Source organism: Bos mutus, chromosome 28 (assembly GCF_027580195.1).
Source record: "Bos mutus isolate GX-2022 chromosome 28, NWIPB_WYAK_1.1, whole genome shotgun sequence".
Taxonomy (NCBI): Eukaryota; Metazoa; Chordata; class Mammalia; order Artiodactyla; family Bovidae; genus Bos; species Bos mutus.
Window position 1 is genome coordinate 348,138 of NC_091644.1, and position 23,038 is coordinate 371,175.

Below are 23,038 nucleotides of genomic sequence, written 5' to 3' on the forward strand. Positions count from 1 at the left end.
GGGTCAAATCAAGAAGTCCAGCAGTTGACACATAGGAATTCTAGGAAGGAAAAAGCAAAATGAGAGGAGAGAAATTATCAGAAAAATCCGAAGCAGAGATGTAGTAGACTAGGACCTGAAACTCCAATCAAAAGCACCCTGAGTGCCTAGTAATCAATGAAAGAAACTCCACACCAAGACACATCTATTAAAAAGCTTCAGAATTCAGAGATAAAGAGGAAAATAGTGCCTTATGCAGAAGAATGAGAATCCGAGTGGCAGTACTGGATGCTAGAAGATAAGGAAGTGAAGTCCTCTAAGTTCTGCAGGAAAATGATTTTAATCAAATTCTATGCTTAGCTAGCCTAGCAGTTATATGCAAAGGTAACATAGATATTTTGACATGACTCTATATGGATATATAAATAATATACATATGATACAAAATATGTATATAGATCTAGCTATACATATGTTGCTGTTGTTTAGTTGCTAAATTGTGTCTAACTCTTTGTGACCCTCTGGACTGTAGCCCACCAGGCTGCTCTCATCCATAGAATTTTCCCAAGCAAGAATACCGGAGGGGGTTGCCATTTCCTCCTCCAGGGGATCTTCCCAACTCAGGGATCCAATGTGCATCTCCTGCATTGGCAGGCAGATTCTTTACCACTGAGCCACCAGGGGAGCCCCTGATGGCTTTACAGTGAACTACATTTATTTAAAAAAATTTTATTTATTTATGGTTGCACTGGGCCTTCATAACTGTGCATGGGTTTTCTCTAGTTGCAGTGAGTAGGGGCTACTTTTTGTCCTGGTGTGCAGGCTTCTCATTGCGGTGGCTTCTCTTGTTGCAGAGCCCAGGCTTTAAAGCGTGGGCTCAGTAGTTGTGGCATGTGAGCACAGTCATTATGGGTCATGTGGGATCCTCCTGGACCAGAGATCAAACCTGTGTCCCCGGTATTGGCAGGCAGATTCTTCACCACTGGACCACCAGGGAAGTCCTGTGAACTATATTTAATTATGTACCAATCTTTGATATAATTATGAATTGTGATGTAAATCTATTGTGAGGGTGATGAGAAGAAAAATATGGGTTTACACCAGTGTGGGAAATATAAGTGCTAAATATTCATGTACCAAAAAAAAGGTAGTAATGTCTAGAATCAATAAATCAATAATGGCATTGAAACATGTATAATATCATATATGAAACGAATCGCCAGTCCAGGTTCAATGCATGATACGGGATGCTTGGGGCTGGTGCACTGGGATGACCCAGAGGGATGGTACAGGGAGGGAGGTGGGAGGGGGGTTCAGGATGGGGATCATGTGTATACCCGTGGCTGATTCATGTTGATGTATGGCAAAACCAATACAATATTGTAAAGTAATTAACCTCTAATTAAAATAAATAAATTTATATTAAAAATAAATCAATAATTAGCAGCATTATTCAGACATGGATATAACCACATAAAAGAAAGCTAAAATAATTGAGAATGGTGACCTCTAGGCACTAGATAAGAGTGGGGTAGGTTGGGTAACGGAGAAGGCAATGGCATCCCACTCCAGTACTCTTGCCTGGAAAATCCCATGGACAGAGGAGCCTGGTAGACTGCAGTCCATGGGGTCACTAGGAGTCGGACACGACTGTATAACTTTCAAGTAGACAACCTGATCGACTTCACTTTCACTTTTCACTTTCATGCTTTGGAGAAGGAAATGGCAACCCACTCCAGTGTTCTTGCCTGGAGAATCCTAGGGACGGGGGAGCCTGGTGGGCTGCCGTCTCTGGAGTCGCACAGAGTCGGACACGACTGAAGCGACTTAGCAGCAGCAGCAGCAGCAGGTTGGGTAAAGTGGTTTAGAGAATTAATTTTTTTTTGTAACAAGCCTTCTGGCATGACTGACATGTGCGTTCATGTTGCTTTGATTAAACAAAAGTAAAGGAAAATACACACAGCCTTTTTGGAGCTTGAAAGCAGGACAAAATTTGGAGATTTGGGGCCCCTGAAACTGTTTTCTCTTTGAAATATCTTCTTTGGAAATGAGGTTAAGATATAATCATATCCTCCACTCTTCCCCAGTAGCATAGTGGACACCTTCAGACCTGAAGGACTCATCTATTGGTGTCATATCTTTTTGGCCTTTTATACAATTCATGAGGTTCTCACAGCAAGTATACTGGGCTGGTTTGCCATTCCCTCTTCTAGTGGGTTAAGTTTTGTCAGAACTCTCTGCTATGACCTGTCCATCTTAGGTGGCCCTGCATGGCATGACTTCACTGAGTTATGCAAGCCCCTTTGCCATGACCAGGTGGTTGATGCAAACAGACGACTCATTGGAAAAGTCCCTGATGCTGGGAAAGATTGAGGGCAGAAGGAGAGGAGGGTGTCAGAGGATGAGATGGCTGGCTGGCATGACTGATGCAAAGAACATGGACTTAGGCAAACTCTGGGAGACGTGAGGGACAGGGAGGCAGGTGTGCTGCAGTCCACGGGTTTGCAAAGGATTAGACATGACTGGGTGACTGAATAGCAACAACAATAATCATATCCTGCTTGACTTGCCTCCAAGAAAACCAGGCTCCCCTCCTCATGCCCACTTCCCTCTTCCCCAGAATGGAAGTGTGACCAGGCGTGGCCCAGAGTTCTCTTATTATTGCAGAAAGCTTCACATATTTTGTTCACATATTTCAAGTCATTTGATCTTTACCATGGCCTGATCAGATGTAACTGTTACCACTTCATGTGTGTAGAGACAGAGTCTGGAGTGGCCTCCTCTGGCCACCTTTCCATGTGACATCTCAGCCCTGACTGCCTGTGACCTGTTACTATCACCTAATGTCATTCTGTCTCCATGTTTTTTAGAGGAAAGAGGAAGAGGAGAGGAAGCGAGGAGAAGAGCAGATTCGCCTCCAGGAAGAGCAGAGGGCGAAGGAACTCTACTGGACCCTGAAGCAGGCCCAGCTGCAAAGCCACCCCAGCGAGAAGGAGGAACGTGAGTGGGAAGAACAGTGTGAGTAGCACTTGCTTTTTTAAAAAAAATTAGTTCAGTTCAGGTCAGTTCAGTCACTCAGTCAGGTCCAACTCTGCGACTCATGGATTGCAGCATGCCTGGCCTCCCTTGTCCATCACCAACTCCCGGAGTTTACCCAAACTCATGTTCATTGAGTCAGTGATGCCATCCAACCATCTCATCCTCTGTCGTCCCCTTCTCCTCCTGCCCTCAATCTTGCCCAGCATCAGGGTCTTTTCAAATGAGTCAGCTCTTCACATCAGGTGGCCAAAGTATTGGAGTTTCAGCTTCAGCATCAGTCCTTCCAATGAACACTCAGGCCTGATCTCCTTTAGGATGGACTGGTTGGATCTCCTTGCAGTCCAAGGGACTCTCAAGAGTCTTCTCCAACACCACAGTTCAAAAGCATCAATTCTTCGGCACTCAGCTTTCTTTATAGTCCAACTCTCACATCCATACATGACCACAGGAAAAACCATAGCCTTGACTAGGTGGACCTTTGTTGGCAAAGTCATGTCTCTGCTTTTTAATATGCTTTCTAGGTTGGTTATAACTTTTCTTCCAAGGAGTAAGCGTCTTTTAATTTCATGGCTGCAGTCACCATCTGCAGTGATTAGTTAGGTCTGCTGGATCTTCCTTTCCGTCTGCAGTGATTAATTAGGTCACTAGATCTTCCTTTCAGCATGCAGACTCTTAGTTGCGGCATATGGGATCTAGTTCCCTGACTCAGGCCTCCTGCATTGGGAGCTCAAAGTCTTAGCCCCTGGAACACCACGAAGGTCCTAAGCTTTCTTAATGAGGACTGGGAAACTGGCCTGTTTTCTCAGCCACTTTCCTCCCACATGTCTATTTGCTCAGTCATCATTCCAGTTCATCTGCTTAGCCCAGATGCCTTTAACCTGTGTCAACCATGTATATGGTTCTGCTAAGGATCCAGAGGGTAAGAGCTCCATCCTCAAGGAACTTACTTGCCTGTTGGGGAGATTTCTTATACTAAAGAGTAAAACTCTACATTTACTGAGTTACCAATAATTTTCTGGCTGTGTGCTAAGCCCTGGAGATCCAGAGATGAGGGATCATGGTCTGTATCTTGGGGGAACTCGCTGCCCAGGCAGGAGCTAGACACACAGGCTAAGGGCTTTGAGGGAAAAGGTACACGTTCTGTTGGAGCACATGGTGGCTATTCTGGTGGCATTCCAGATGAGAAGGTATAAAGTGAGGCTGCTGGGAGCATGGGGATATCAGACAAAGAGGCTGGAGAAGGTAGTCAGGATGGAGGACCCAGAATATGATGAAGGGATGTGGTCTGCTTAGGAAGTTAGAGATGTATGTGAAAAAGTGAAAATCACTTGGTCATATCTGACTCTTTGCGATGCTATAGACTGTAGCCTGCCAGGCTCTTCTGTCCATGGAATTCTCCAGGCAAGAATACTGGAGTGGGTTGCCATTCCCTTCTCCAGGGGATCTTCCTGACCCAGGGATCAAGCCAAGGTCTCCTGCACTGCAAGCAGATTCTTTACCGTCTGAGCCATTAGAGATGTATAGGTGGCTCTTAATCTTGGAGAGTGTCGGGGGTGGCAAGAAGTTAGGTGGGAAAGAGGAAGTGGAACTAAGCTTGAAGGTGGTGTTTTAATATGTACGCGAGACTTGCTTTAACCAGGTATGGATAGGCATGCAGATGTGGAAACGACTGTTGCAAGAAGTTTTTGCCCACAGATTCCTAGAAATGGAGAGCATGGCATGCCATGCAGGGCCACACAAGAAGCACCAGGGTGAGTCAAAAGGCAGAGGAAACAAGTAGAAAAAGTGGGCAAGAGCCTTTACTATGGAGTCATTGGGAAAGGTAAGGCATGCGTGTGTGCGAGCTCAGTTGCTTCAGTCGTGTTCGACTCTGTGACCCTATGGACTATAGCCTACCGGGCTCCTCTGTCCATGGGATTCTCCAGGCAAGAATACTTGAATGGTTGCTGTGCCCTCCTCCAGGGGATCTTCCTGACCCAGGGATTGAACCGGTGTCTCTTAAGTCTCCTGTATTGGCAGGCGGCTTCTTTACCACTAGCGCCACCTGGGAAGCCCCAGAGGTAAGGCAGGACAGGGTGAACAGACAGGACTGGCTGAAGTGAAGTGGCGTCGTTTAGTGTGTCCGACACTTTGCGACCCTGTGGGCTGTAGCCGACCAGCCTTCTCTGTCTATGGGATTTTCCAGGCAAGAATACTGGAGTGGGTTTTTGAATAATTTCAGCAGGCTCTGGGGTATAGGAGCTGTCTCTAGTTCTCTATACCCGGCACTGGGGTGATGAGGGCAGATGGACAGACTGAGGAGTACAAAAACCAGATAAACGAGGTGGTTGGGGTATGGGCTTTGCATTGGTTGGTTTGCATTTGAAAGGTGCACTTGCAGCTGGGTCCTTTGCTAGCTCTAGGAAATGGCTAGATCTTGGAGGGGCAGTATTTGAAGGACCAGCAAGATCCCAGATGTCAAAACTTCAAAACATACAGGAAATAAAAAGACACGACTTGTATGCGTGGACAGAGGAAACTTGTAAAGTCGAGTGACATAGTTCAGGCTGGTTTGGGGAGTGAGAGAGAGGAGGAGACTGTGGCATGATTGACTTTGGAGATGACTAGGGCCACAGCAGGGAGAACAGAGATATGAGGTGCCTTCCGCTGGCTAGCATTCTGATCTTCAGCATTTCACAACCATCTGCCCCATTCATTAGACAGACTTTAAAAAAATTGAGATAAAATTCACACACCATAAAATTCATCCTTTCAAAGTATGCAGTTCAGTGGTTTCTAGTATACTCACAAAGTCGCCCCACCATTACCACTCTCCAATCCTAGAACATTTTCATCCCCAGAGAAGGAAACTCTGTGCCCACTGGCAGTTACTCACCCCCTCCCACTATATCCCTGGAAATAATCTAATTTCTAATCTAATTTCTGTCTCTATGGATTTGCCTGTTACAGGCAATTCATATAAATAGAATCATGTATTATGTGGTCTTTTGTGTCTGACTTCTTTCATTTAGTGTATCTTCATGTTGTAGCATGGATCAGTCATTCATTCTTTTTTATGACAATAAAATTCTAATGTGTTCTATACCACACATTTGTTTTTCTGTTTATCAGATGATGGCCATTTGGGTTGTTTCTATTTTTTGGCTGTTACAGATAATGTTGCTCTGAGCATTTGTGTATGTTTTTGTGAATATGGATTTTCAATTCTCTTGGATATGTATCCAGGAGTGGAATTTCTGAGTCTTATGATAACTCTATGTTTAACACTTTGAGAAACTGCCATTCTGTTTTCCAAAGTGACCATACCATTTACATTTCTACAAGCAATGTGTAAGTGTGCCAATGTCTTCACATCCTTGTTAGCACTCGTTTTTGGTGTTTTGTTTAATATCCATCCTAATGAAATGCTATCTTATTGTGATTTTGATTTGCATCTACCTAACACTTGCCACGAAAATACTGAGGATTGTAAGAAGCTACTATGAACGATTATAGTCCAACAAATGAGATAACCTAGAAGAAATGAATCACTTTCAAAAACGTACAACTGAACAGACCAATTACTAATAAGAATGTTGAATCAGTAATAAAAAAATCTGCCAACATAGAAGAGTCCAGGACCAGATGGCTTCACTGATGGATTCTACTGAACATCTAAAAAAGAATGAACACAAATCCTTCTCAAAATATTCCAAAACATTGAAGAGGAGGGGAGGCCAGCATCATCCTCATACCAAAGCCAGACAGAGACAGTATAAGCAAAGAGAGTTACAAGCCACTATCCTTGATACACATAAATGCACAAGAATCCTGTAATATTTTGCTACAAAATATTTGAACATTTGGAAAGGCCCTGTGGAAGAAACGGCAAGTGGTTTGGGAAAGCTGAGTAGGAAAGGGGAAGGTGGAGAAGGGCGTCCCAGCAGAGGGAACAGCACTGAGCAAAAGTGGGGTCCTTGTGTTCTTGGAACACGGTACATGGTTTTAAAAAAACTTATTTATTGCTGCGCTGGGCCTCGTGGCTGTGCGTGGGCTTCCTCTAGTTGTGGCGAGAGGGGGCTGCGCTTTAGCTGAGGTGCTCAGGCTTCCTGCGGTGGCTTTTCTTGTGGAGCACGGACTCTAGACACACAGGCTTCAGTAGTTGCAGCACACGGGCTCAGTGGTTGTGGCTTGTGGGATCTAGAGTGAAGGCTGTGTAACTGTGGCACCTGGGCTTGGTTGCTCTGTGGTATGTGCAGTCTTCCCAGACCAGAGATCAAACCTGTGTCCCCTGCATTGACAGATGGACTCTTAACCACTGGACCACCAGGGAAGCCAGCACATGTTTTGATGTGCCTGCAGCCTGGGCTTCATGTTGGGTAATGATGGAAATAAGGCTAAAAAGGTAAAACCTTAGGCAAGACCTAAGAAAAATTTGTTCATATAAATTTGGAATGGATGGAGAGATAGGTGGAAAAAGAAGGCAGGACAAAAGTTTATAGTGAAAAAAAAAGTGAACAATCACAGAGTAAAGTCACATGAGCTACAGTGTTCTGGGGAAGGAGCCCTGGGCTGGGAGCCCTGTTCCAGAGTGAAGTCACACGAGCCACAGTGTTCTGGGGAAGGAGCACTGGGCTGGGAGCCCTGTCCTAGCTCTGCTTCCTAGTGTATGACCTCGAGCAAGTTCTCATTCTGCTCTGTTGCTCAGTCTCTTCATTTGTAAAATGAGGGTGAGCATGGAGAGTTGAGGCTTGTTGGGAGGGTGAAATGAGAGAGAGGAACCCAGGTGCTCTCTAAGCTGTGAAGGGCTGTCACTCATGGAGCGTTCCTTTTTTTGTACCTACACCCTGAGATGGAAAGTTACGGGCTGGGCTGGTGTTTAGCTGGGGATGGAGGGTGGAAATCATTTGGTGCAAGTGCTGCCTGTTTGCTAATTAATGGGCTGTGTGGCACCTGAAAATGGGAAAACCGACCCTAAACAGAGAAAAGATGTGATAATTCAGGCCCATGATTCCAGTTCCCTCATTTTATGCTTTCTTAAAGAATGATGAGCTTAACTCTGAAGCTGTCATTCAAATCCAGCAAAGCCATTCTGCACTCAATTAACTTAATATGAACGCTATAGTGGGCCATTAATCTACTGGGAGCAGCAGTTTTTGATAAAACACCTAAATTAAATTCTCCAAGTTAGGAAAAAAAGAGGGAATTGTTCCCTTTAGTATCACTTGAATACAGAGTTAGTTATTCAGTTCAAATAGCAGAGCAGGCTCTGACTTCTAAGAAGCTCTGAATATATCAGGCAGAAATTCGCTCAATAGTTTCTCAGCAGGAATTTGTAGGACTGTGAGTTAGGTAACATCTAGTTGCCCAGAGATTTTTAGATGAGCCAGTCTGACTTGGCTAATGGTATCGCTTATAAAAATTGGGACAGTGTTACAGTTAACCCCTCCCCTTCCTCTTTGAGCTTTATGATCCCAGTTGTGGCCCCTAACCCACAATCTACATCCTCGTGTCAACACTTTGTGGGATTGTGGTCAGAGCTGAGTGAGAAAACGTGTGCTCAAGTCTACTAGGGAATCCAGTTGTCTGGGTTCTGTTCTCTTCCCTCATAGAAGGGCATGTGCTCTGGAGTCTGGGTTTAAACACAGGGATTCTAGGAGACTCCCCAGGGATTCAATGGCTAAGACTTTAAGCTTCCAGTGCAGGGGGCCTGGGTTTGATCAGGGAACTCAATCCCACAGGCTGCAACTTAGAATTTGCATTGCCACAACTAAAGATCCTGCGTATTGCAACGAAGATCAATAACCCCATGTGCCGCAACTAAGCTCCGGTGCAGCCAGAGAAAGAAAGTCAGTGATTCTAAACTGCTGTGCACTTGACCCAGGTAGAACCCGGGGGCTTGTGGAAAGGGGATATGGTCTGGAGATGGGATGGGGCAGAGAATTTGGGGTTTGAAGGACAGCTGAAGAATAGCAAGAAAAATTTTTTTCTCTCCACTGATGGGATGGAAAACTGTGGAGTTGCTCCTTGGGCAACTGCTCCTCAAACTCCAGGTGCCATATATTTTTGGTTTTACAGCTCAGAATAATGCCAGCCCGAGCCCCCCACATGCCCGATTCACGTCCTGCCTAGGGTTCTCTCTCCTCCTGATTGCTCAAGAATCCCTGGGGAGCACTCTGGTCTTAAGGAACCCCTGATGTTGCCCCTGGTGGCCAGACGGGGTCACTGTTGGCAGCCATCAGGATTGTAAGCCAAGCAAGGATGATTGACAGCTGACCTCAGAAGCCTCTGAGTCCAGGTAGAGAGAGCCCTAGACAGAGATTTCTTGTTTAGCTGTGGGTGAACCTCACTGGATTTCTCTGAGGCTCATCAGGGTTCATTGCCTCGGTGACAAACCCATTCTTCCCCAGGTTATGGCTGTTCCCCAGGCTACCAGAGGCCTGAATGTATATCCTCCAACATCTGGACCACATGTTTCTCTTTCTTAGGGGTCAGGAAACATTCCCCATTTCCCTGACAAGGGCTTCTGACTCTATGCAGCCCCCCATCTTACACCACTTCCCCACCTCCACCCCACTGTGCCTTAATGAGACTGGACCCTTTCTAAAGGTTGTATTCCAGTCCCCCTATCTCACAGCAAAGACAATAATATTTAATGAACTCTTGCCACGTGCCAGGAATTGTCCAAGCCCCGTCTATATACACTCTCATCGATGCCTCAAAGCAACCCTGTGAGGCCCTCATTTTACAGATGAGGAAATAAAGTAGAGCCAAGGTAATTCAAGTTGCCTAAGGTTCCCATGAAGCATAAGATGGAGCCGAATTTAAACACATCTACACACATACACAACTTGAATATTTATTGGTGCCTTTTCATGTATATAGGATTATTCACTAATTTTCAGAGACATTATGCTATTCACCCAAGGGCTTACTACAAATTGATAATGCTTTGAAGCATTTGGTTTCTCTGCAGGCTCTAACTGGCTCATCTGAATTCTATTCAGCACTGAGTCTTTTCTGTCTGGGCAGAAGTAGGGAGAATGGTAGTTAAGTGCTCTAGAAATAGGTTTCATAATGAGTGGCAACTGGTGATCTTCTAAGACCTCATGCTCCCTGGACCTTCCCCCGTGAATCCCATAGGCACCTCTACCTCCACTCGTTCAAAACCCAATGCTCCTCTTCCCCCACCTGCTTCATCACCTGGCTGTCAAAGGCGGAAACTTGGCTGTCATTCTGGTCTCTTTTCTGCTCACTACTAATCCCCAAACCTACCAAGTTATAAAGATTCAACCTCCTCAATATTCTTGGAATCTACACCCCTTCTCCTCATCATCCTGACCATGTCTTAACTTTGACCCCATTTCTCTTTGTCTAGCTTTCTGTTTTGCAAACATTCATGCTTGTTCCTGTCAAGTTCATTCCCAGCAATGTAGCTAAGTCAGTCTTTGAAAAGTTCCAACAGCATCCTGCTTTCCTGCTTAAAGCCTTTCAGTGGCTTTCATCACTCTTTGGTAAAGTACTGAAATTGATTAGTCAGTGTTTTTGGGTTTCCTAAATGGCCTTATCTCTTTCTGCATCTTTACCTCTTGCTCCCTCCCCACAAGAGCTTCCTTCCAGCCATTCTGTAAGAAATGTTCCAACTCCCTTTTGCCTCTGGGCCTCTGCTCCTGAGCTTCCTCTGCTAGAACAGCCCCTCCTTGGCCTCTCTTGTTTGAATCCCTTGAGTCCACCAGGCATTAACTTAGATGCCCTCCAGAGAATTTCTCTGCTCTCTCTGGCTCCCCAGCACCCTGTCCATACCGCACAGCTCCATGCACCATTAGCTGTTGTGTTCCCCCTTCAAGGCAGTGAACTCTCCGAGGATGGGGACTGTGTCTTGCTCGTTGCTGTTTTTACATCCCCTAGCAGCAGCCAGGCTGCCAGCCGACAGGGTGACCTCGTGAAAAATTAGGAAAAAGTGCCCGCTTTTCAAGTTGCTGCACTGGCATCTACCAGGAAGCTGTCACAACATCTGTACATACTGATGGTGATCATGGGTGACTGTGCCCCCTGGAGTTGTGCAATGCACAGCTCCTGCTTGTGCAACGTGGAGCTGGCACAAGGGAGGCACTGTACACGTGTGCTAAATAAATGTGTTTTTTGTGCCCAAATGTGTTACTTAAAGTGTTAAAAATCCTGCCGCTTGCACTGACTAGCCTGGCCACGTTTCTGGAGCTGTGTAACTGCTCACAGATATGCTTCCAAGAGGAAACCCAGCTCCTGCCATTTCTCTTCAGCGTGGGAGAACTGAGCAGGAGTCTTGAGCAGAGGCTTGGACGTGATTCCAGAGCAGCCCGGAAGTTCGATCCCTGGGTTGGGAAGATCCCCTGGAGAAGGTCACGGCAACCCACTCCAGTATTCCTGTCTGGAGAAGCCCACGGACAGAGGAGCCTGGCGGGCTACAGTCCATGGGGTTGCAAAGAGTCGGACACGACTAAATGATTTAGTAAACACACACATGGGATGAAAGAGGGGGTGGTCTCCATTTTCCACGGAGGGAAAACTAAGACCTAGGGAGGTGAAAACGTGTCATGGGCTAGACAGAGAGTCAGGAGCAAAGCCAGGCAGAACGCTCAGCTCCCCTCCCGGCCTGGGGCAGCTGAAACTCCCAGATCCAACAAGAGTGGGGCTGGACTCCTAGGACTGGGGGTCTCGGTGTCTTTTAAGCATGAGGGCTGCAGGCCGGCAGTCCTGGAAGGTGGTGTCTCAGTTCTGAGTGGTGGCCCCAGGCCGGGCAGGTGTGGGTACATCCTTGTGATAGGAGGGCAAAGCTGGAAGGGGCCTTTCCCCCTGATCTGCAGGTAAGAGAACTGAGGGGTGGCTGGGGGCACACACAGCTGGGTACATTTCTAGCTAATGGCAGCACCTGCTGTGCTCTGGCCTCTTCATTCTAAGCCCAGTGCTCCCCAAGCCAGAATGTTACAGAATGGTTTATTATTTTTTTTTTAATTTTAAATTGTGGTAGGGGCCTTCCCTGGTGGTTCAGTGGGTAAGACTCTGAGCTCCCAATGGAGGGGGCACAGGTTTGACCCCTGCTGGGGAACTAAGATCCTGCATCCTACAGGCCACATGGCAAGGCCAAAAAGAAGGTAAAAAAACCCCAGCAAATGCATGGTGGTTTTGAACTGTGGTGTTGGAAAAGAATCTTGAGAGTCCCTTGGACTGCAAGGAGATCCAATCTGTCCATCCTAAAGGAGATCAGTCCTGATTATTCATTGGAAGGACTGCTGCTGAAGCTGAAATTCCGATACTTTGGCCACCTGATGCGAAGAACCGATTCATTGGAAAAGACTCTGATGCTGGGAAAAATTGAAGGTGGGAGAAGAAGGGGACGGCAGAGGATGAAATGGTTGGATGGCATCACCCACGCAATGGACATGAGTTTGACAAAAGGCTCTGGGAGTTGGTGAAGGACAGGGAGGCCTGGCGTGCTGAAGTCCATGGGGTTGCAAAGAGTCAGACACAACTGAGCAACTGAACTGAACTGATACAGCTTCAGACTGACCATTTTAACTACTTGTAAGGGTATAGTTCAGTGACACTGAGCACATTCATGGTGCTTTGCTACCGTCACTGCTGCCCACCTCCAGAGATTTGCTTTCTTCCCACATTGAAACTCTGGCCCATGAAACAATAACCTCTCATTTCACCCCGCCGCTAGCCCCTGGCGGCCACCACTTTCTACTCTGTGAATGTAGCTACTCTAAGTGCAATCCGTGGAGTATAAATGAAATCATACAACGCTTTTCCTTTTGTGTCTGCTTATTCGCTTAGCATTAACATCTTTAAGTTTCAACCACGTTGTCGTTTATGTCAGAATTTCCTCCCTTTTTAAGACTCAACAATATTCCTTTTATGTATATACTGTGTTTTGTTTATCTGTGTATCCATTGATGGACATTTGTGTTATTTCCATGTCTTGGCTATTGTGAACCATGCTGTTATGAACATGGGTGTGCAAATATTTGTTTGAATTCATGCTTTCAACTCTTTTGGGTATACATCTAGCATTGGCCTTGCTGGACCATATGTAATTGTGCATTTAATTTTTTTAATGTAATTGCTGTACTATTTTCCACAGAAGCTACACCATTTCACAGTCCCACCAACATTGCATAAGGGTTTCAATTTCCCCATATTCTTGCCAGCACTTGTTATTATCATATTTCTTTTAATTTAAAAACAATAGCTATCCAGATAGGTGTGAAGAGGTATCTCTTTGTGGCTGGTCCATTTTTCAGACTATAAATTCAGCTTTTCTTCTGGTCTTCAGTGTTTTCCTGTTGTTCAGCTGTATTTACATTATTTCTGAGAGACGAGGTTCACTCTCCCCTTTAACAGATGGAGAAAGGAGACCTTGGAACCCACCTGAGAAGTGGGAATGGCTATGATCCCCCTTTGTTCTGCGTGCAGTGCAGGCCCTTGCTGTGCCTGCTGAACAGGCCCGTGCGAGGTCATCCTGGACTGGAACTCGGGCCGTAGGAGAAAGCGAAGCTGACTTGGTTGGGGCCCCACCTCTGCAGTGGGGTCCTCTGGAGTATGAGACCGTCTGATACTTGCTGCCTCAGGGCCAAAGGTGCTTGTGGTTGTTTTTACTGGGATAGAAGAAAAAAGATTTGAGTTCTGGCTGAGGGTTTCCATGGCAGATTCACATGATTACAGTTTGAATCTATCCCAGATTCAGAGAAGGAACAGAAGCAACCTTTGAAGATTTCAGAGCTTCCTTTAGGGTAAGATGGGAGTTCCCTGAGGTCCAGTGGTTAGGACTCGGCGCTTTCACTGCCCTGGCTGGAGAACTAAGGTCCCACAAGCTGCTTGTAAACAGACCCAGAATCCGTGCCACTGAGCATCAAGGGTGCCCCCTCCTGGACTGACTGAGAACTGCTTATGTCTGCATTTTGACGGTGCTAATGCCCCCGGCAAGAATACACAGAAGAACTGTACAAAAAAAGATCTTCACGACCCAGATAATCACGATGGTGTGATCACTGACCTAGAGCCAGACATCCTGGAATGTGAAGTCAAGTGGACCTTAGAAAGCATCACTATGAACAAAGCTAGTGGAGGTGATGGAATTCCAGTTGAGCTATTTCAAATCCTGAAAGATGATGCTGTGAAAGTTCTGCACTCAATATGCCAGCAAATTTGGAAAACTCAGCAGTGGCCACAGGACTGGAAAAGGTCAGTTTTCATTCCAATCCCAAAGAAAGGCAATGCCAAAGAATGCTTAAACTACCTCACAATTGCACTCATCTCACATGCTAGTAAAGTAATGCTCAAAATTTTCCAAGCCAGGCTTCAGCAGTATGTGAACCGTGAACTTCCAGTTGTTCAAGCTGGTTTTAGAAAAGGCAGAGGACCCAGAGATCAAATTGCCAACATCCGCCGGATCATGGAAAAAGCAAGAGAGTTCCAGAAAAACATCTATTTCTGTTTTATTGAGTATGCCAAAGCCTTTGACTGTGTGGATCACAATAAACTGTGGAAAATTCTGAAGGCGATGGGAATACCAGATCACCTGACCTGCCTCTTCAGAAATCTATATGCAGGTCAGGAAGCAGCAGTTAGAACTGGACATGGAACAACAGACTGGTTCCAAATAGGAAAAGGAGTACATCAAGGCTGACAAGTACATCAAGGTGACAAGTATATTGTCACCCTGCTTATTTAACTTATATGCAGAGTACATCACAAGCACAAGCTGGAATCATATGCAGATGACACCACCCTTATGGCAGAAAGTGAAGTGGAACTAAAAAGCCTCTTGATGAAGGTGAAAGAGGAGAGTGAAAAAGTTGGCTTTAAACTCAACATTCAGAAAACGAAGATCATGGCATCTGGTCCCATCACTTCATGGGAAATAGATGGGGAAACAGTGGAAACAGGGTCAGACTTTGTTTTTGGGGCTCCAAAATCACTGCAGATGGTGACTGCAGCCATGAAATTAAAAGACACTTACTCTTGGAAGGAAAGTTATGACCAACCTAGATAGCATATTCAAAAGCAGAGACATTACTTTGCCAACAAAGGTCCGTTTAGTCAAGGCTATGGTTTTTCCAGTGGTCATGTATGGATGTGAGAATTGGACTGTGAAGAAAGCTGAGTGCCGAAGAATTGATGCTTTTGAACTGTAGTGTTGGAGAAGACTCTTGAGAGTCCCTTGGACTGCAAGGAGATCCAACCAGTCCATTCTGAAGGAGATCAGCCCTGGGATTTCTTTGGAGGGAATGATGCTGAAGCTGAAACTCCAGTACTTTGGCCTCCTCATGCGAAGAGTTGACTCATTGGAAAAGACTCTGATGCTGGGAGGGATTGGGGGCAGGAGGAGAAGGGGACGACAGAGGATGAGATGGCTGGATGGCATCACTGACTCGATGGATGTGAGTCTGAGTGAACTCCGGGAGTTGGTGATGGACAGGGAGGCCTGGCGTGCTGCGATTCATGGGGTCACAAAGAGTCGGACATGACTAAGCGACTGAACTGAACTGAGCTGAATGCCACCCACTCCAGTATTCTTGGAGAATTTCATGGACCGAGGAGACTGACAGGCTACAGTCCATGGGATGGCAAAAGTCGCAAAGACATGACTGAGCGCCGAAAACTTTCACCTTTTTCACTTCCGATGAAAATAAAATCTTTAGCTAACACCATGGTGCTCAAAATGTACCTGGTACAGTTATAAGTGATATATATTAGTTTCATAGTAACTTCATAACAACTTTATGAGGTAGGGACCGTTATTATGTCCATTTTACTTTTGACAAAATGGAGGCCCAGGTTGATTAACTAACTTGTCCGCTGTTACACAGCTGGTAGATGAAGTTGAGATCTGAACCCAGGCAGCGTGGCTCCAGAATCAGGCTTTGAGAAATTTGAAGAAAAGATCAAGGTCAGAGGCCTGATTTAGTATAAGACATTGCTTTTCCAAAGCACTTCATCGTTTAGAGTGTTTTATATGTTTCATTTAATCTTTATAATAACTCAGTGAGGCAGACACTCACATCATTCTTATTTTGACGGAGGTAAACACTGAGGCCTGGAGGCATTCAGGGACTTTCAGAAGAAAGCTGGCATAGAGTGTTGATGAAGGTTGGAGAAAAGGGATCCTAGGCACTGTTGGCGAGGTATAAATTGATGCAGCCACTATGGCAAACATTATGGAGATTCCTCAAAAAAATTAAAAATAAAGCTAACGTATGACCCAGCAATCTTCCTTCTCAGTATATATTGAAAGGAAATAAAATCAGGCTATTAAAGCGATATCTGTACTCTCATGTTTACTGCAACATTATTCACAGTAGTAGCCAAGCTACAGAGACAACATAAGCATATGTCAACGGATGAATAAAGACCACACACACACACACATATGTATATATACACACATATACATACATGGACCTGTAGAGGTTATGCTAAGTGAAAAAAAAGACAAAGGAAAATACTACACAATTTCACTTATATGTGAAATCTAAAAATGTCAAACCCATAGAAACAAAGAGTAAAATGGTGGTTTCCAGGGCTTGGTGGCAGGAGTGGCGGGGTGAGGAGGAGTTAGAAGTTGATCAGAAGGTACAAAGTTAGAAGGTGAATAAATTCTGGGGATGCTTCCCTGGTGGCTCAGAGGTTAAAGCGTCTGCTTGCAATGCAGGAGACCTGGGTTCGATCCCTGGGTTGGGAAGATCCCCTGGAGAAGGAATTGGCAACCTACTCCAGTATTCTTGCCTGGAGAAGAATCCCATAGACGGAGGAGCCTGGTGGGCTACAGTCCATGGGGTCACAAAGAGTCGGACACGACTGAGTGACTTAACTTTCGATTCACAGCTTAGTGACTGTAGTCAACAATAATGTGTTATATCCTTCTAAGTTGCCTAGAATGAAAGTGAAAAAGTGAGTCACTCAGTGGTGTCTGACTCTTTGGGACCCCATGGACTGTAGCTCACCAGGCTCTTCTGTCCATGGAATTCTCCAGGCAAGAATACTGGAATGGGTAGCCATTCCCTTCTCCAGGGGTCTTCCCAACCCAGGGATCCAACCCAGGTCTCCCACATTGCAGGCAGGTTCCTTACCATCTGAGCCACCAGGGATCTCAAATGTTCTTGCCACAAAAAAGAAATGGTAACTATGTGACTGATGAATGAGTTAGCCAATGCTATGGTGATCATCATTTTGCAATATATTAAGTATCTCAACATCAGCACATAGAACACTTTAAGCTTATTTGTGTACATCAATTATATGTCAAAAAAAAAGAAAGAAACACAAGAAGAGAAAAAGACCCCAGAAGCCCTCCTGGAGCTGCTGCTGACCCTGATCCCACATCAGTCTCTCTCCATAATCGAGGCTGGGCGGCAGGGCTGGCTTCCTGCTTGCAGCCTCGGCCGTGTCGTCACCTCTGAGTACCCTCTGTCCTGCTGCCTGGCATTTCTGAGCTGATCTGGCTGCATGTCCATCACAGCTGGTTTGAGTTGGTGGACACCTCTGCACAGAGGGGAGTTTGCAGAATGGTGGGGAGCTTGGTGGCCCTTGAACAAAGGGCAGGGAGAAGCTCAGAGGCCCATTGGGCTGGGAAAGAAAGTGGGTGGAAGGGGTGCTCCTTAAGGGCCAAGGGATTTGCCTTTTGTCCTGCAGGTACTGGGAGCCACTGAAGGCTTCTGAGGAAGACAATGGCAAAACCAGGGCTGGACTTCGGGAGGCTGCATTTAGTCCCTGTGTGACCCACGGCCTGTGTCCTCCCCTAGCTGAGTTCCCAAAGCCTGTCTTCCTACTTTGCATGTGACATCCTTCTATCACTGACTGTGGCTATCTCTCAAGGGCTGTCAACTCTCAAAGATCACTGGCCCCTGAAGAGATTTTGTTGTTTAATCTCCAAGTCATGTCTGACTCTTTTGCGACCTATGGACTGTAGCCCACCAGGCTCCTCTGTCCATTGTATTTCCCAGTCAAGAATACTGGAGTGCGTTGCCATTTCCTTCTCCAGGGGATCTTCCCAACCCAGGGATCAAACCTGTGTTAGCAGGTGGATTCTTTACTACTGAGCCACCAGGGAAGCCCTCCTTGTGGGGCAGAAGTATCTGTGTTCTGTCTGTAGTCTAGTGACTGAAAAGCCCATGCTGGGAAACTGTGGTGGCAGGTATTGTGGTGTTCTTAGTACCAGGAACTGAAATTAGGTTTTTTCTCCACCCCCCGCCCCCACCCTGCCCCCTGCCTCTTCTGGATTCCTCCCTCTTCTTTCCCTGGAAAAACTCCTGTTGATCTTTCCAGACCCAGTGGGGTGCTCGGTCTCCTGTGGTGGCTCCTGACTCCCTCACAGAATGTGAGTGCTGCAGCCCCTAAACTCCAAGACTTGTTGAGTCTCTGTTCTCCTTATGTTACAGATATTTATTTGTCTTATTCTCCCAGCTACGCTCTGACTGTCATGAGGGACTGGTCTTGTCTTTGCTCTCTCTATATTCAGCCCAGAGCCTGGCAGGGTTAAATACTTAATGGGGTGCAGTCGTTCAAGCATATGTATCACCTGCTGACTGACGCATATGTATGCTAGGCACTGGAATGCAGAAATGAATAGACCAAAGAAAATTCCCCTCCCGCCACCCTGGCACTCTCAGTCTATGTGACCTCCACTTCTATAAATACTTTCTGAGGGACAGACTTCCCGCAGCCTTCCTCAGATCTGGGAGATGTTGTGTTTCGAGAATGGACTTTGACCACTTGAAGAGGAGAAGCTCTTTCTTTAAGGATGAGGACCATTTGCCTTGTATCCTGCAAATGCCAAAAGAACACAGGTCTCTGGCATTGGTAGGTTGTAGTTGCGTGCTATGCAGGTATTGGATGGACTTTGGAGTAGATTTGGACTTTGGGTAAGATTTTTCTTAAGGCTTGGGCCAAGGCAATCGCTGGACCTGTGCAATGAGAACACTGCCAGTTCCAAGACTTCTCTACAAAAGGACTGGATGGGGCCTGACTTGATGCAGTCAGACTACAAAATAATCAGTTTTAATTCTAGACCGTGCTTCAGAGGTCTTACTCGCTCTGTGCACTTTCCCAGCTCCAGGACTTCCTTTTGAGTTTTAGAAGCAGCAACTTGCAGATGTCCAACCTGCCTAGAGAAATACGAAAAGACATGCTGGTGAAAGGGGCGTCGTGGCAGACGTGGTGGCTCTGCGGGGACAGTTACTGAAGCGCCTTCTTCCCGCCCTCCAACACACTCACCCACCAGCTGTCAAGGCCTCAGGAAACGGAAGAGAAAGGGAACGGGAACCGGGACTCCAGAGTTTCCCATAACTCATCCTCTGGTAGCAGGGAGTATAGGTCCCTGCCAGGCTTGCCCACTGACCCATCCAGGCAAAGCAATGTCCTTCTTGGGAACTCAGTTTCCACATGAGTAACATGAGGAGGGATGAGTAACGGGATGGCCTTAAGGGCTCTTGTGGCTTTTTGTAGGAAATAGCAGGGGCTCTGGTACCGGATACACCTGATTTTATTTATATTTTTATTGATTTATTTTTTAAAATTTTGGCTCCACTGAGTCTTCATTGTGGCATGCAGTCCTTTTCTGTAGTTGGGGTGTGGGCTTAGTGGCTCCATGGCAGGTGGGATCTTAGTTCCCTGACCGGGGATCGGACTCCCATCCCCTGCACTGGAAGGCAGATTCTTAACCACTGGACCACCAGGGAAGTCCCTGAAAATACCCGATTTTAAAGCTTGGGAAGTGGGCACAGTGGTGAACACGCTCTCTCTTCCTTTCCAGTACGTCGATCCAAGGCGGCTGACGAGGAGAGGAGCCGCCGAGCCCAGCGCGCCCGGGACGAGTACCAGCGTCACTCGCTCCGCGCCATCCAGAAGGGCACCGTTGCCGGACTCAGCTCCAGGTTCCGAGAGCTCGGCCAGAGCCACGAGCAGGAGGCGAGACTCCACCACCACCTCCCAGGCCCGGGGCCGCTTTCACCCCTGGCCGTGCCTGGCAGGTGGGTCGTGGTGTTGTTTGAGACCTTTGATTATGGCCAACATGCCCTTAATAAGAAATCTTGAAGACATTAATTTTATACTCGGGCAACTATTATCTACAACAGAGATTCCCCAAAGTGGGACCACTGGATTAAGGGCTACATGTATTTATAGTATTGATAGTTAAGGTCAATTTATCCTCCACAGAGATGGTACCAGTGAACACTCTTATTCTTTAGCCTTGCCAGCAGTATGTTGTCAGATTTTTGTTTTTTGTGAGAAATAACATCTCAGTGAAAGTTTAAACCTGCATTTCTTCTTCTTCTTTTTTTTTTTAAAAACCTGCATTTCTATTTATGCGTGAGGTGAAGTATTTTGTATATGTTTAAGGATTTTTGATATTTCCGTACCTGTCTCTTTCCTGCCTCTTCTTTGTGTTATTGGTCTTTTTGTCATCTATTTTTTTGTTTATTGCTATTCAGTCACTAAGTCGTGTCCAACTCTTTGCAACTCCATGGACTATGGCACACCAGGCTCCTCTGTCTTCCACTATGTCCCAGAGTTTGTTTAAATTCACGTCCACTGAGTCAGTGATGCTGTCTAACCATCTCATCCTCTGCCATTGCCTTCTTTTGCCTTCAATCTTTCCCAGCATTAGGATCATTTCCAATGAATCAGCTCTTCACATCAGGTGGCCAAAATATTGGAGCTTCAGCTTCAGCAACAGCCCTTCCAATGAATATTCAAGGCTGATCTATTTTTAGGAACTCCTAAAATATAGGAGAAAAGATTCTCTTCTTTGTGATAAAACATTTTCCCCCCTGAATCTGTCGTTGGTCTTTTGACTTTTACGATAACGTTTTCTGTCGTGCAGGAATTTTTGATTTTTATGAGATCAGAGTTTCTTTTATGTTTACTGGATTTAGAGACATAGTTAGAAGTCTTCTTCCTCTTGTTCTTTTTTTTTTTTTTAAGGAGACAAATAATTTGTCCTTCAGGCCCAGAAGACAGAGCTGCATGGCCTGCTGCAGTCTGGCTCCAGGCTCTCTGGGTGTAGCTGTCAGCAGGGGAGACATGACGGCCACAGCGAGCCACCTTGGGTGGGGTGGGGGGACCAGGGACCAGGCAGACGGAATGGCAGACCCAGGCACCAGAAGCCGCGCATCAGCCTCTTTCCTGTGGCTGCCCTGTGGCACAGGTCCCTGTGGCCTCACTGCCCTCAGCACTGTGGTGCCAGCACATGCTTGCCTGGCTGTACTGCGGGCAGGCACATGGCTGATGGGAGAGAGCTGCAGGGGCAGGAGCAAGGCCTCTGGCCAGGTGGCCTCTTGGAGCGTCTCCCCGGAGCATTTACATTCTGGGGGATCAGATTCTCTACTTGGAAACGAGGGACAAGAGTGAATGAATTTTCCTTGCTGTCATTTATAACCTCCTCTTGCCTTCTAAGGAGAATGAGTCTCAGAAACCAGAAGATTTTTTTCTCCCCAAGCATAGTTATTTACTGGGGAATGCAAGTGTGAAGGAAGAGGCTGGGGGCAGGACTGTTGTTTCATAAAGAAAAAGGGACTCTGAGGTTCCTGAGAAGGGGGAAATCCTGAAGGGTGGATACAGGGCAGCAAAGCTGGTTAGAGGGGCTCTGCCTGTGGAGGTGGCTGTGGGGAGGAAGGGATTTGGAGAACAGACCCCACTGATCATTGGAGAAGGCGATGGCACCCCACTCCAGTACTCTTGCCTGGAAAATCCCATGGACGGAGGAGCCTGGTGGACTGCAGTCCATGGGGTCACTAAGAGTCGGACACGACTGAGCGACTTCACTTTCACTTTTCACTTTCCTGCACTGGAGAAGGAAATGGCAACCCACTCCAGTGTTTTTGCCTGGAGAATCCCAGGGACGGGGGAGCCTGGTGGGCTACTGTCTCTGGGGTCGCACAGAGTTGGACACGACTGAAGCGACTTAGCAGCAGCAGCAGCAGCAGCCCCACTGATCGTGCCTCTGAGCCGTTCAATGGAACCTCACCCTCTGTCTTTCTTGTGTGTTAGTCACTCAGTCGTGTCTGACTCTTTGCGACCCCATGGACACTGTAGCCCACAGGCTCCTCTGTCCATGGGGATTCTCTAGGCAAGAATACTGGAGTGGGTTGCCATGCCCTCCTCGAAGGGATCTTCTCAACCCAGGGATCGAACCCAGGTCTCCTGCATTACAGGAGGATTCTTTACTGTCTGAGCCACCAGGGAAGCCCTGTCTTTCTTATGGAGTCATTTTTAAAATCTGCAGTGTTCAGTATTGCATGTGAGTACATGGATTCATTTTAGGGCAAGAAAAATAGGAGCTCATTCTGGGGTTTGCCAGGAAGCCCTGGGCTCATCATCCATTTTTGCTGGTGCAGAGCAAATGCAATGACTGCATAAGGGGACAGCTGATGTTTATTGTATAAGAGATAATGACAGTGGTGGTGAATTCTAAATGCCAGTGCTATTAGGTGGACCAGACAGCAATGACAGTGAGAATTTACCAGTTTTCTGTCACTCAGGTGGAAAGGCTCTAAGTTGCAGTTGTTTAAGGTGGGCCCAAAGTCTGCTCTGCTTTCAGACCATAAATTAATACAATGGAATTTTTAAGCTTCCCTGGTGGTTCAGTGGTAAAGAATCTCCCTGCCATTGCAGGAGACGTGAGTTTGATCCTTGGGTCGGGAAGATCCCCTGAAGAAGGAAATGGCAACCCACTCCAATATTCTTGTCTGGGAAGTCCCATAGACAGAGGAGCCTGGCAGGCTGCAGTTCATGGGGTCACAAAACAGTTGGGCATGACTTAGCGACTAAACAACAACCACAAATCTTGCTGCATATCCACAAACAGCCGTGCATGCTGTTATGGGGCATATGTTGTCAGACCCTTACTGGGCTTCATGTTAGAATGGCTCCAATAAAACAGAATTTCTGTATACATCCAGGAGCCACAGTACAGACACAAAGACAAGTAGAATCTGGGCTTTTGTGGGAAAATATCAGAAAGCATGGAAGTAGTGCCCGTTCATCTCACTCTAGGGATCTT

At 46.4% G+C, this 23,038-nt stretch overlaps 1 protein-coding gene across 2 annotated transcripts in view; it reads left to right on the top strand.

Annotated features, from left to right (window-relative positions):
* Positions 1 to 23,038, top strand: part of SH2D4B (SH2 domain containing 4B) — an 82,562-nt gene that overhangs the window by 35,256 nt on the left and 24,268 nt on the right. For both annotated transcript variants that reach the window (XM_070364786.1, XM_005902730.2), the window contains exons 4-5: positions 2,850 to 2,997; positions 19,790 to 20,006. In XM_070364786.1, the coding sequence (XP_070220887.1) occupies positions 2,850 to 2,997; positions 19,790 to 20,006 (365 nt within the window). The remainder of the gene's footprint in view (positions 1 to 2,849; positions 2,998 to 19,789; positions 20,007 to 23,038) is intronic.